The sequence below is a fragment of the Ceratotherium simum genome, chromosome 20, assembly GCF_057802395.1.
Source record: "Ceratotherium simum simum isolate JZ-2026a chromosome 20, ASM5780239v1, whole genome shotgun sequence".
Lineage (NCBI taxonomy): Eukaryota > Metazoa > Chordata > Mammalia > Perissodactyla > Rhinocerotidae > Ceratotherium > Ceratotherium simum.
In genome coordinates this window covers 22,750,363-22,765,541 of record NC_141919.1, presented here as the reverse complement: position 1 = coordinate 22,765,541, position 15,179 = coordinate 22,750,363, and the positions used below count along the sequence as shown (strand labels likewise).

At 47.5% G+C, this 15,179-nt stretch overlaps 1 protein-coding gene across 1 annotated transcript; it reads right to left on the bottom strand.

Moving 5' to 3' along the window:
* Window positions 1–530: 530 nt before the first annotated feature.
* DMRT3 (doublesex and mab-3 related transcription factor 3) lies at window positions 531–13,875 on the bottom strand. The gene is made up of 2 exons (XM_004440651.2): window positions 13,425–13,875; window positions 531–1,709 (listed from the first exon to the last, which is right to left on the bottom strand). The coding sequence occupies exons 1-2, from the start codon at window positions 13,873–13,875 to the stop codon at window positions 745–747; spliced, it is 1,416 nt and encodes a 471-aa protein (XP_004440708.1). The 3' UTR covers window positions 531–744.
* Window positions 13,876–15,179: the final 1,304 nt, after the last annotated feature.

Below are 15,179 nucleotides of genomic sequence, written 5' to 3'. Positions count from 1 at the left end.
TGACATAAACCAAGATCATCTCCTTAGTTTATTTTTTTTCTAGAGTCCTTAGCATGCTACATTAACCTGACAAAGCTTAATCTCATGTTCATTTCACAATACATTTCATGCAGTTGACAGCTGTGATTGGTTTTACATTGACATTACACATGTTTCGATTCAGCCATGTGAAAAGAATAATTCTTAATGGAGTTTGTCTCTGAAAACTGTCCAAGCTTAAATAAGCATGTGAGCAGTTCACTCTATTCTGAAGTGCAGTCTCTCTTTAAAATGCAAGAAGACTTTTAGCCTAAGAATATAATGTCCCTGTTTATGGTCCATTTGCAACCAAACCACTTCCTTTAGGTTTTACATATCCTGAGGAATCCTCTGAAAAATTGCATTCAAGTATACTATTTTATTGAACATTCCAAGTTGAGTTTAGGAGCAAGGCTGACCTTCAGCTTTACATCCCCAAATAAATCTTCCGTGGACCCAGCTTTCCCAAGACTATTCTTAGCATGAGACTCTCTTGTACAATAAAACATTCAGCACTAAAGCCACAGAGCAGAGTTATTTGGCATTTTCCAGTGAAGTGCAAGAAATTAAATAAGTTATGTTTTTATTGCTAAGGTATAGAATCAAGCACAGTCACTTTGTCAAACAGAGGAAAGGGTATACACAGGATGTGGCCTCTCCTCCAGGGGGCCGCAGGGTTCAAACGCACAGAAAATGTCACCTGGTCGCCAGCCACCCAGTACCACTTTAAGATGATGTGTTGAGTATTCTAGAGTCCGAGGAGTCGGACCTCTCGTCATAGTCATCCTCGGTGTAAATGGACTGCTTTGACACAATCGGACACCCATCGTCAGGGATGGAGATCCGAGGGTCTTCAGGGGCGCGCGTGGGGAGCACAGGCGAGCTTCTGAAAACGTTGGGCGAGTTCCCGGGGAAAGGGCTGACGTACTGGGACCTCAGCTGGTACTGCTGCTGCAGCGTCATGGTGTTCCACAGGGTGACGTCGTTGGGCAGAAAGGGGCTCGACTGGTTTCTCGCCAAAGTATTCCTCAGCATCAGAGGGTACCGGGGTGGCTGGGGGAAAGGATGCTGCAGGGGCACGGCCAAGGGGTTGGGGACAACGTTACTAGAGTCTGCGGAAAACCTCAGTGTGTCTGGGACTCTGAAGGCCGATCCCACGGACCACTTGGAAGAGGAGATGGGGTAGGAGCTCAAGGTGTGTTCAAAGATGTGCCCGTTGGAGGGCAACATGAGGCTCTCGGGCTCCGCAGAAGTTCGGTCGGCGGCCGAGACCGAGGAGCGGCTGGAGAGCAGGACCTCCACGGCGCTGACCAGGTCGCCCCCACAGCCCTTCAGGATGAGCTCCAGCACCGTGGGCTTCTGCGTGGGGAATATTTTCTTTAACACTTCCAGAGGCGGTCTGTTGGCTTTCAAGCTGAAGGGCAGAGAAACGGTCCCCGAGGGGCCCTCGATCAGGAGGTGACTCTGTTCCGCGTGGTACTTGGGACTGTCGGGGCGGCTCTCGGAGTTGCCTCCGTTTTTCTGGACAGCATACCCCCCTTCATCCACAGACACGACTTCTGGACTCTCGGGGGTGAAGCAGCCCTTACTTTTCACCACATCTGGGGAGCTCCTCTGGTCCGTGTCTTTGTCGCTGAAGGTCTCGGTGTTGTCTGCCGTGCTGCCGTCCCCAAGTCGTTCCTCAGTCAGATCTGAAAAGCAGAGAACAGCTGGGTTAATCCTTTCCTGGTGTGCATAAACAGGAACAGATGTGCTCAGGAGAGAGCCCTACACAGGCATCTTGGAAGGGGAAATGCATCTCAGTGGGTTATAACATACCACAAGCCTTAAAAAAAACCCAAAGGATGTCATTGGCAAATGACAAAAACAAAAAACAAAAAAAAAACCCTGTAAATAAAGATCTAGAAATCAGTGATTTCTCAGAATGATGTGTGCAGGAAAGCTTGCCTCAAACAGAACAGCAACACGATACCTCTAACCATACAAGATGAGGCTGTCTAGCAGTGACAATCTAAATAAGGACCCTCTGTGGGGCTGGGGATAAACACAGCCCAGGAAAGAACAGGAAAATGAGCTCAGGCTTGTCTTCTGGCTCCTCTTCTGTAAATGAGGTGACCAGCGCAATCTAAGGACATCATCGGCTGGTACATGACCCATATACCCACGGGGAATTTTAATATTTTAAATCCGTTTTCTCATAGGCTGATTTTGTGTTTAATATGTCTTGTGAAGTAGTCATCAGTATGTTTCATCAGGTTACCACGTACAAGAACTATAGTCGATATAATTGCCAGAGTGAAAGAAAGAAGCCTCTATACATTGAAACCTTTCTTAAAAAGCCACTCGAGGGACTGACAGCCTGGGTTGCCTGTAACTTGCACGAGAGGGCAAGCAAAACCAGCTGTGAATTCTGGATGATGGGACAGGTTGCAGGAGAGAAGAAGGAAACGGTGGAGAGAGTTTATGAAAGGTGCACAGGGAGCATGCCCCATCAGTGAAACAATGCATCCATAACTCCAGGGCCGCAAGAGATAGGTACATTTTCATGAACTGTTTTATTAGTAAAGTTCGTGGAAACGACTTAAGGATACCTTCTGAATTATATTACACGAAGAGAGGGGAAAAAAAGCTTCCCAAATAAAGAAGAGATTTGCTGTGAAGTAAACCAGTTGCAAATTTAACATTTTGACCTAAGACATTACCCCCACAAGGGCTAGTATCACAGTGCTAAGCAGGCAGAAAGGAGTGGGTAAGACCAGTTTGCTTGCAGAAGTAAATTCCAACAGACCTTTATAATAAAGGAACATATTCTTTATTAACAAGCTATATGCAATTGGATTTTTATCCTTTTTAAAACATGTACTAGCTGTGTCTACTCAATGCCAGTGTAACTGATCTAAAGATGAAAATTATTAATGACCCACTTGTCTAGTTGTAAACAATTGGTTGCCCTGTGTTTTCTGCTGCTCTGCCTGAATAGCCTCACTGTCTCCTTCTCTGTAGGCACACCTGATTATGTATAGATAGCCAGCTGGTGAAATTTCATCAAAGCAGCTTCTAAAATCCACCTGGTCCTATTTGTTGTTGTTTATTTTAAAAGCCTTAAACAATGGCCCAATTATGAACATTTTTCTAATACGGGCTATATCTTAACTACGATTGAAAAACAAAACTTTGATTCTTTGCAAAGCAATAAATATGTGCCGAGCATAAATAAATACTTTTAAAAATATTCTTAAACTATATCAGTGCAACTTTCAATCCTAAATCTGATATGAACTCATACTTATCCCAAATTTCCATTTTAAGTAAACTGCTTCTTTTTCCAGTACAAAATACAAGGTTTCCATGTGAGGATCATTTGCAGCCCACTCATATTAAGCCATCTTTGCTTTCTTTAACAACTCTGAGATGTGCAAAAGACCTATTTTGCAAAAGAAATTTGACATATTCTCTCCTGCAACTTCCTGGTGGACCCAGCTTTCCTCTCCTGAGTTAATCTGGTATTTGTCCTTGCTCCCAAAGAGGAAAAAAAGCAACAGAAAAGCTTTTACAGATTCACATTCAAATCAGCTAGACCTATCTAAATTTTCCTGTCTCATAACCCCATGCATGCATCTTGGCTGTGACTCTATTATCAAACACTTGAAAATGAGTGGACAATGACAGTGCATTAACTCAGGGCTGAACTAAACACAGTTGGATTCTGGCCTCTGCTCAGTGGAGCTTGGGAAAACAAGTCAAATACTCTCCCTGGGCAAATACGGACACTAAACAATGCTTTAAATACTATGCATCTCTAAACAATCTTCTTATTTCTTTAATTTTAGCTTTCATTATCTATTATTATCAGTATCAAGTATTTGTATCTCTGTAATATGCAAGATACTGAGGGAAAGAGAAATAATGGTGGAAAAGACCAGGAAGTGTAAGACCTGCTCCTAACTTGTTCAACTTACTATCGAGTTGGCAAGAGAAGAGGCATGTGCAGGGGTAAAAGCAAACCTAGCCAGGCGGAATTTGCTAAGCATCAAATATAACACACATTGTACACAAATGTTCACAGCAGCATTATCCACAATAGCCAACAGGCGGAAGCAACCCAAGTGTCCATCAAAGAATGAACGGACAGACAAAATGTGGTGTATACATAGAATGGGATATTAGCCTCAAAAAGGAATAAAATTCTGATACATGCTACAATACGGAGGAACCTTGAAAACACACTAAAGTGAAATAAGCCAGTCACAAAAGGACAAATATTCTTTGATTCCACTTATATGAAGTACCTAGAATAGAAAAATTCATAGAGTCAGAAAGCAGAATGGTGGAGCTAAGGAAGAAGAAATGGGGACTTACTGTTTCATGGGTACAAAGTTTCAGTTTGGGATGATGAAAAAGTTCTGGAAATGGATAGTGGTGATGGTTGTACAACATCGTGAATGTTCTTAATGCCACTACACTGTACCTCTAAAAATGGTTAAAACAGTAAATTTTATGTAATGTCTATTTTACCACAATAAAAAAAAGAGAAATATGACACAGTATCACAGGGGATGGTGAGATAGGAAATAAAGGGTGTATAAGTACAGCTAAAAAGCTCAAATCTTAGCTATTTTTAAAAGAAATGTGTGAACCTAAAAACAGCTTCCTATTTTAAAAGGTAAATTTTTCCCCACCCTGGATGAGTTTCACATTTGAGGAAAATGTCTTGAGGTCTGTCAACCAAATTCCCTCTTCCACAGAACACTTCAGGCTCCAGAAGAAAGTGATTCAAAGAGGAGAAGTTTAGTCAAAGGGGAAGTAGGGAATGATATTCTGGCTAATCTGACATATCTACCATTATAAAAATGCAGTATTTTTTTTCAAGGTGGTAAAGGATACACTGTCCCAATCAACCAGATAAGGGATGGCAGGATTATAAATCCGACAATACAAAATTCCACTTTTGTACCAATTTTTCTGTTCTGCAGAACAGGCCACAGTGGAATCTTATATGGGTGCCAACTTGTTTGCCAATTGTGAACCCCTAGACTGCAAAAGCCTCTTATTTCCTTGTGCTACCCTCTGCCCCTGCAACTATGACATGCCCCGTGCAGCATGCGCTTCTGGTTACTTCTCACGGAGTGGTGGCAGATTGTGATGATACATCCACACTCTTTCCACAGGTTTCTGGGCCGATCAGCCTCTCCAAATGGGAGTCCAGGTTATGTCAAAAAGTGAGAAAAGCTAACAAGATGTCACAGGAATCAAATCTACAAATTCAAAACATTCCAACCGAGTTCAGTACTGTTTATACTGCGTTCAAAGGGAAGACAGAAGACGATGAAAGAAGCAACGAGTGGGACACATCTGTGGCGTCATACACCTGAGCAGCACATAAAGTCCTGCTAAGGGGGGTGTTGGGTGAACAGAATCCCAATCCACACCCAAGGCTATTGGGGTTTCAAAACTGGGAAGGGAAGACTAGCCTCTCACCTTGCACCAAGACTAACTTCTCACCCAACGGTAATTTCTGAAGGGCAGAATATACAGTCCCTGCAGTTTTGTGTCTAGTATTGGTTGTATTGTTGTACCTAAACTAGCTGTATTGTAAATTATTCTATTATATAAATACAGACTTTCACAAGTAATTATAGAGGGTGAGTTTCGAGCCCAGTGATAAAGTGTAATTTAATAACAGGTGTTTCTTTACATCTCTAAATTTTTTTCCTAAATGAATTTTATAAATTGTTCATGTTGGTTTAAAACACAAAGGCCTTTCTAGATGTAGAAATATGAAACTGCCAACTAACGAAACAAAAAGGGAAATACTCCCCAAGTGCTTTTCCCTCTTTCTTCTTGAAACTGACACCCTAATTCCTAGAACATACAGAGTAAGAGTATATTTCAACTCATAATATTTTTACCCCTAGTATACGGGTGCAGAAAGCCAAAACTACTAGACAAAAAGTAGAAGGAAATCAATTTCATCTGATATTACAAACCACCTATTAAAAGTGATACAATCTGTTGTTTCTAATGCTTAACATCTAGATATTTTAAAAATCTCAGTAAATGTTTACTCTTCAATTTCATATTTTTCATGATGTAGAAACACTCAAAGCCACTCCTGAAATAAACTCTTCACTGGGGTAAAGGTTTTTAAAAGGAGTAGATACTCAACTAAGAAGGAAATTTTTTCTATGGATAATAATACAACTAACTTCAAAATATATGTATGCCATAAGATAGCTACAAGATTTTAACTAAGGAGAGAAAATGAACACTCACACAAAAATGACTTCCAATCTAAAATTACAGTTTGCAAAATCTAACTTACTTTAGAGGATTTTTTCATAGGAAAATTCAGTTAAATAAAAAAAATTCTAGGTATTCATTTCAAATATTTTGAGAAAGCCTGTCACATATGTGAACCAAACATTCTGCTCAAGACACACAAAAATGGAAAATCTTTCTGATTTAAATGTGATGGGTTTTATCCATTCTATCCAATTATCAAAAACAATATATCTTACATCCAGAATGAAAACACAAAAACATTGGCATAGAGAGTAATGTCTCCTATCACAAAAGTCACTGGATTTTTCTTTAAATTTTGAATCATGTCACACATTTTGAAACATGGATTGTCATGTCCTCATCTGTTCACTTGAGGTTTGGGGACACACCTCTGAATAACTCTTCCCTGATGGGTCGTTTTGAAAGCACACAAAACCTACAGCAATAGTAGGGAGGGAGCCCTCGCAGGACGAAGAGACCACTACGAAGTCAGAATTCTAACAGGAGACATGCTTTTACCATTTCTGTTATCTTTATCTCGCACTAGAAGTACCAATTCATAAAAAACTGAATGGTTGAAAACCTAAAGTAGAGCAGGGAATGAATGTTGGTCTAAAATCTTTCTTTTTCTTCCTGAGGGGGAAGAAAACTTGTGAAAAGTCAAAATAAACAGTCATGCTTTGCTTTTAAAAAATCGTTAACAACGCTGGCTTAATAATGTATGGAGGTATCAAGATGGTTCCTTGGGACCAATATTTTTGGGTGACACCAGTGAGGAAGCGGCTGAACTTAAGGAAGTTTGGCTTGCAACCGCGCACTTCCTAAGTCTTTCAAAAATTTAGTTTCGACCTCTTTCTTGACGTAGAAAGTAACATTTTTCAAAAAGCAGGAGGGAAATTACCTATAAATCTAATCCACAGATTTCTTTCCTACCTATAAAAATGCAGCTGGCTACTCATTCATCCATCTATTTAACAAATATCCTTAAATCCCTCTCAGTGTGCCCAGGCATTGTGCTAGGTAAGATTACACAGAGATGTCAAAGCATTGCCTCTCAGCATGGAGAGGCTTACAGTGGACTAGTTAATCTTTTGCAAAATTTCCAAGTTATCTGTGCAGTTGGTCATATTTTACATTGAAACACAACACATAACTCACATGACCAAAGGCTGGGCAGACCATGGCGTATTCATGGGAGGGAACTTTATTGTAAACATTCTCATATAAAGACTATGGGTGCAACAGATATTCATACTGAACTAAACAAAGTAATAATCAGTGGGAGGAAAAAGTAGAACACTGATCCTAGCTCTGTAAATTTATGCCTGCTTAGTGATTGGAATCAAGAGAGATTAGAGATTCAGTAAAGAACTGATGTTCTGAATGTTTTCTGTAATATTGTCATTCAGTATTTGATTGTGCTTATTTTTTATAGCTATTTATACAATAAAACACGGGGGAAAAAACCCGTCTAGTTATGTTTTAGTTTCTTCTGAGAACAGTAATCTGCAGTGCTGAGACAAGGGGATGACTCACTAAAGCCATGTGGACTCTTGGGAGTGACATGACATAATCCCTAGGAGAGGAAGCTGTGATGACCAGCTGTTCTACCACTCAGGCCTCAACCTTCGCCATGAGCACCCATGAATACCCCAGTTCAAGACCCGCTGTGCACTAGACATGGGGGTCCAGGGAACTGAGTGGCTGATGGCCGAGGGGTGGCAACAGGTTAAAACGGAATGAAACGAGGAAAGCAAGTGGAAGGGAAGAGGGGGAGAGAGGGAAAGGGGAGGCAGGCAGGCAAACAGATTTTTGCTGGGCTCTGTCCTCCTCTTGGTCAGGAAGAAGTGCAACATTTCCAGAAAGGGGCTCCAAGTCCTCCAGGGAAGTTGATTTATGAAGATTTACTCCCTCTCTCTCTGTAAAGCTGTTAGCAGAAAGTGCTGACGGGCTGCAGCAAAGAATTTCTCATCAATGCTCTTTGATTGTATTTTGCAAACAAAATGCCTGTTGCTTGGTAACATTTCACTTGAGCCTGACCTTCCCCGAAAGTTATTGCTATCGGATTCGATTTACACTGTCCTCCTGTGATTACTGTAATCTTTTAAACCCGGGAGTTCATCCATCAGGGAAAAGAAAAGTTGGTTGTGCAAGTCGAGAGCATGGCTATCCGCCAGATTTATAACCCGAAGGAGTGTGTTGTGGAGAGAGATTTTTCGCCACCAGTGGAACTCCGGCTCCTAGACGTGGAAAACGCTCTCGTTTTTGCTTTCAACCCTGTCTTCAGATCCACAAGACCTCAGCGCCTCTCCGACGCCTGCCCGCCTGCCCCGGGCAGCTCGGGCTCCACAGAGAGAAAGAAACTGGGAGACCGCACCAGTGACCCCCACCCCGAGGGGCGCCCTGCAGGGCGGCTGGGGCTTGCTGGGGACCGCCTCGGCCTAGGGTTGCCAGATGAAACAGCAGGATCCTCACATATGAACTTCAGATAAATACCGAAGAATTTTTTAGTATAGGTATGCCCCATGCAGTATTTGGCATCCTGGGTTTTTGTTTGTTTGCATGTTTTTTGCTAAATCTGGCAACCCACCGAGGCTCGGGAGGCAGCAGAGAGGGAGGGCGGCCCGAGGCGGGAGCGGGACAGGCGCGGCTCCCGGGCGCTCCCCGAGTGGCCGGGAGCGAGCGGGGAGGGGCCCGGCCCGCAGCGGCGTGCGGGAAGCGGCGGGGCAGTCCTGGAGCCGGCGGCCAGCCCGCCCGAGCGCGGGCTCCCCGCGACTGCCCGCAAGGGGACAGCGGTCGGGTGCGGCCGCCGCCACCGCCCGCGCCCTTCCCGGGGTTCGCGTCCCTCCGCTCCGGGAGAGCAGAGCCCCTGCGCCGCGGGCCGCCGGGTCCCCGGCCCGGGCCAGCCGGCCCCGCACACCGCCCGGCGCTCGCCCAGCTCTGCCGCGCGCGGGGGCCCAGGAGCCTGGCGCGCAGATCGCCCGGCGCCCGCGGGACAGGCCAGAGGCTGCGAACATCCCGGCCGTCCCACCCCCAAAAGCCCGCCCTGGGGAAGGTTTGGAGGAGACCAGTAGTCCGGTATCGCTTATTCCTTTTCATTCGGGCAGTTTTGTGTTTTAAAGCGCAACTCCGAGTCAGGCCCCTCGCCCCAAATTAAGCCATCTTAAAACCAGACCCCGTTTTTAAATTTATAGGTCCACCTCATGAATGACTTTGAAGTCTGTCCCACTTTTTGTTTACTTCTAGCCTATAGTCACAGAGGGTTTCCCATCCCGGCCTGGACCGATGACACCGTAACACTCACTGTACTTGCCGGTGCGTCTCTCTTTAAAGTTAAAATTAAAAATAAGAAAGCAGACTGGACAAGACCAAAACCGGCGCCGAAAGGCCCAGAGCAAGCATAGAGATGCTAGGAGGTGCGGGGGAGGCAAAATAAAATAAACGCAGTTTTCCAAAATCTCTTAACTTGTCTCCCTATAGTTCTCTCGTTCCCTCCCTTCCAGGACAAATAAACAGGAAAGGAGATCCTGCTCTCCTGTTTGACCCTGCTCTCCTATTTCTAACCAAATATGATGTTTTCGATTTCTTTTACCTTTAAGAACGTTTTAAACAACTTGTGTACGTGTTTATTTTGATGGCAGATGTAGACCCAGAAGTATATAGAGCCACAGATCTTTCACCTCACAGCCCAAGGAGACCCAGGACACTCCTGGAGGAAAAGCTGGGGGCAGGGGAAGGGAGTTGAACACAGGAATGTAACTTTAGCTTCTCACCTTGGTCGTGACCCTTAACTTTCCTCAGCTCTTGAGCCCAAGTCCTGAAAGGCTGGCTCGGCTGGTTGGGGCTGCTGTCTCAGATACACTAAGAGCTGAAAGATGTTCACGCTTCCCATGTTTTCATGGGGGGGAGGGGAAGGGGTTTGAGGAGGATGAAGAGGGAATTCAGGAGAAGAATAAGTGAATCAATAGTATATATATATAAAGAAGCTTAAACTAGATGATCAAAGAGCATGGGAAATCTCCACCCCAAAAGAAAAAAAATGCTTCAATCTGTAGCTAGAAGTAACAACCATTATACTCTCCTTAAAACCACCACCACATTGAAAGGGATGTTCAACACACTACACCATTAGATAAAATAATCTCCGTTCCATTCAAGAATCTGAAGCTGAGTTTAGAAAAGAGATTTCTTCCAGCTACAAAACTGAGTTTTGGTGCTAATATGTCACTCCCTGAACACAGTGTTTTTTTCCTCCAGTGGTGCCCAGCAAACATACCCTTCTTTAGGGCATGTGCTTTTTTCTCAAGGATTTCTGGAGAGGGAAATCCTTGAGAAATCCTTTGTGCACCAGCATTTATTTGCATCCAACAAAAAAAGCATATGTCTCCACAGCTATGTACTAAAGAGGCCCTTTGCAAAAGAACCAGCCACGTTTTGGACAGAGAGATCACAAAGAAACAGAGCTCCATGATTTGCCAGCAGATGTTTAGAGATTCCTAATAGTCTGTGAACTTACTGTACATGTGGACCTACTATTTGAATAGAGCTTCACTTAGTTCTCTACCTGTAGCGAGCTACTTATCCAGGAGTTTCTGGTATACTTCTAAATATGCATGGTATGTTACATACAAATACATTATAAGAACAACTGCAAAAAAAGGTCTAATACCTACAGCAACAGGTAGTCTCACCCAGGCACTTTTCTCTAACTTAAACCCCAAATGGGCTTTCTTACAAAGCATTGCACAGAAATGATCCACTTGTGTGCTTGCCTTCCTAGTGGAAAACAATTATCTTCTTTTCTCGACCTCCTCATCAGACTGATGATTGGCTGCCTTTTTTTTTTTTAAAGAACGGGATTATGGGGTCAAACCAATTTAAAAAAGAAAACGAAAGTTATAAATGAATGTGCAAGGTATGCAGCATGACCAGGTGGAAACTGAGCCGCTGGCCCCTGATGGCTCAATCTCCCTGAGACATCGCTCTGACCCCTCCCTGTGATAAATCCTAGTCTCCTTTGCAATCACTTGTTTTCAGTTTGGAGGGCTCAGGCTATCCCTGAATACTTGGTGCGAGTGAGAGAGAGCACCAGGTCTGGTTTGTCCAGTTGAAATCAGTCTCCCTCTTTTATTTTCCCAAACTAGGTATCCTGCTGCTGCTGCAGCTGCTACTGGGTTTTTCTTCCTGCCCTCAGAAGTCGCCTCCCAGGGTTGTTGTTGGTTTTGTGGCTCTTTAGAAACCACGAACGTGGCTATCCCAGAGAATGGTTTGAAGAGCATAGGATGGGAGAGGATTCCCCTCTTGGACAAGGACCCCAGAACCCAATGCCCTATTACAGGGGTGCTGCTGGGCAGGTGGCCAGTGCAAAATGCTACCACTGACATGAACTCAGACTCCTGCCCCGGTGCTGGGAGAAATGGAGACAGGGAAACTGGAAACAGAAAGGTTGGGAAGTTATTGGCACAGATCAACTTCCAGAACTGAGACACTTTCCCAGTTACTTGTTCTAACCTAAAAGAGAAAAACAAAAAATGCTACTCTCCATTCCTCTGTGGCAAATCTACAAATAAGAAGTGATCAGACTGAAGACACAATGGGGGGGGGTATTACTCAGAAAAATGCTTATACCCTACCTTGGATTAAATAGCCACAAAATCCATGCTCAGCAAACTCTCTTCTGTCCTTAAAATACCCAGTTGTGCTCTTCACGTATAAGATGTTCTCAGAGCTTCAGGCTTAGAGAGCATAACTGAGCAACAGGGCAGCACAACTATGCCTGCCAGGCTGCCTATCAACTCCCTCCCCAACCAATAAGCCTGCACTTCCCCAGATCCACACAGCAGCTCAGTGCTCCTGGAAGCCTCTCTCCAGAAGCTAGAGGTACTGTCCTTTTGGAGGGTGGAGGGGTAGGCAGAAGCTCTACCACAGTTCCACCTACACAGGGCTCTGGGCCTTCCAGGCCTTCCCTCTGCGAATTGCAGCATATCCTCTAATCCCCTCCCCAAGAGGACTGCCTCTTTTCCTTTGTACATTTGCCCCAGTGAAGGGGAAACACTAAACACATGTCCATTGAATTCCAAGATCCTAAAATCAAAGGAGCACTTGGGCTGGGCAGGACAGCAAGCCTGAGATTCCCCAGGAGGAGAGAGACTCAACTGCTAGCCTGCAGGCTCAGGAGGCCTGGAGGAGGGAAGGGGATGGAAGCACGGGGGTGGGGGAATCTGTCCACCTCTAGGGCTCAGGGGAAACTCTCTCTAAAGCACAGCAGAGGAGATGAGAGGGGAAGAGAGGAAGAGGACTCAGAGATCCTTTGCTCGAAACTGGCAGCTTAGCAGATCTCCCCGCCTAGAACGGGGAAAGGGCTTGCCAGAGGGGGCCTTCCTCACTGTCGGTTAAGTTTTGTTTTATTTCTTTAAACCACAGAAACAGATGAGGGTAGCCTGAGGAACAGTGTTAAAAGACCTGAGCGGTTCTGCAAAAGGAGTTGACTCTGGGCGCGCCAGATTCTGGGTCCTCGCTATCCGTTCAGGCGCCTTTCTGGCCCTTTATTTACTATTGCTTCTCAATGGGGCTTCTTTCAGCTATTGCAAGAGAGTGGAAACCACAGAGCGCTACTAGAAAGGCTTCAGGTTCGCTCTAGTTCCCCCGGGCCGAGAAGCACGCCCAACTCAAAGTCAGACAAGCCTTGGGCCTTGCCTCCTTCCCTGCACCTACCCGTCCCTACCTCCAAATGCAAGGCCCTCTAAGGACCGCAGTCAGAAAAGCCCAGCCGCGCGGTGGTATGTGTGCCCGCTTGGATTTTAACCGGGTCCGGTCTCGATCTCTTTACCGCTGAAACGGACACGTTCACCTTTAACCTGGGCAAGGCACTTGGCGATCCCGACGCAGAATCCAGCCATTTGGCTCGCCCGCGGGCGCCTGGATGCTACCCGCGCGGTAGGCAGACTGAAGGCCGGCTTCTGCCCAGATAGTAAGAACTGGCTTGGCGGGGATTGTGGGGGAAGGCCCGCCCAGGCCAACTTGCCAAAATCTTGTCTCCAGGCCTCCCAGGCAGAGCCTCAGCAGGAGCTCGGAAGTTTTTGCCCACGCGCCTGGCCGGGCTCCCGCCCCGCAGACGCTCTTACCTGGCTTGGCGAGCTGCGCCTGCAGCGCCCCGGGCGCGGGCTCGGCAGCCCAGCGCAGCGCGGCGGCCGCAGCCAACTCGGCAGCTGGACGAGGCGGCGGCTGAGACGGCTGCGAGTTCGGCGGCGGCTGCGGGGCGACGGCGGCGTCCCCCGGCGGCGGGGGTCCGGGCAGAGCGCGCAGCGAGTCGGGAATGAGGCTCTCGAGGCTCTCGTTAGCCTGCTGCCGGCGCAGCGCCACCTGCGCCGCCATGACCCGCTGCCGCTCGATGATGAGGATGCACTTCTCGCAGGTGCAGTCCTTGAAGCGGCAGTAGCGCTTGTGGCCCTTGAGCCAGGACAGCACCCCGTGGTTGCGGCAGCGCGCGCACTTGGGCGTGCGCTGCAAGGGCGCCCGCGGCGGCTGCGACACCGGGCCGCCCATGTACAGGTAGGGGGAGCCGTAGCCGTTCATGCCCCGAGCTCCCGGAAGAGCTGGCGGGCTGGCGGCGGGAGCAGGCCAGGGGGCGCTGGATGGCGGGGTCCTTGGTCCCGCAGCCCCGGCGGCCGCGTGCGCTCCGGGATAGCCGGAGGTGCGGCAGCCGTCTTTACGGCTCCCGCGGCGCTCGCGGCCTCAGTGTCCCGCTGGTACTCCGCCAATCCCACGCCGGTCGCGTCTCCGCCAGCTGCTGCTTTGGCCCGCACGTCCTCCCTCGCCGCGGCACTGCGGCGGCTGCAAAGAGCCGGCGACAGCTCGGGTTAAGGTCTGAGCCAGCTCTTCTGCAACTCCCGCGCGCGCAGGCCGGGCCCAGCACCTCCTCCACCGCCCTCCCCCAACTCCTCCGCCCTCCCACCGCCACCCCCACCCCCGGGGTCCTGGTCTCCTTGCACTCCCCACCCTACTCCACGCCTTCCTCCTTCCTCGCGCCCCTCGAGTCCCTGCACTTCACCTTCCTTGCCACCTGCAGCCAGGCCACTCTCGCGGCGGCGCTCACGGCCCCCTCCTCCTAGCGCTCTGCGTTTCCCCTGCCCGCGACGGGAGGGACTGCAGCGCGCCGGGACGCGGCGGTGCGCACGGGGCGGGGAGGGGGAGGACTGGCGGGGGTGAGGGTGGGGTGCCTGTAGGCGAGTGAGGCGGCCGCTCCCCTACCCTCTCTTTTTCTCCCTCCAGGCCTAATTTGGCGGCACCGAGCCCGAGGCCGCTTTTATCCCAACGTCTGGCCGAAGAAACTCGGCTCGCGAGAGCCAGGGCCTACTGGAGCGTTGCGGGTGCTCTCGGGACCCGGCATGAGCCGAGAGGGTCTTAATTTGGGGCGAGCCTGGCCCCACGCACGGCCACTGGTTGTAGGGCACTGGTTCGGGAAATTTCGGCTCGCTCTTGATTTCCTTTTGCAACACATATTTTATCTTGTTGCTGTAGAAGAAAGTGTTGAAAACCTGCTGGCCCAAGGATGACAACCCATTTTGCAGGCTATTTCAAAGGGAAAAACAGCCCTCCTTCTCTGGCGCGGAGTTTCTCTACCCTCCTCCCCACGTTTTGATAAAAACAAGTCTCTGTCCTGAAATCCTCTGTCTGCTCGTGTGGAGGATTTGCATAAGTGCTGCGTCTAAACTTTCAGCGTGGACGAAGGAGCCACGTTAGCGTCCCCAAAGTTACCGGATATGATCTCCCCTCGCCCCAGTAGCAGCTGAACCATCAAACGGAGGCCTCTCGTCACCCATTTCAAATCCCCACGGACTCAGTGATTTAGTTATGGGTAAAGGATGGGGCCACTTCCT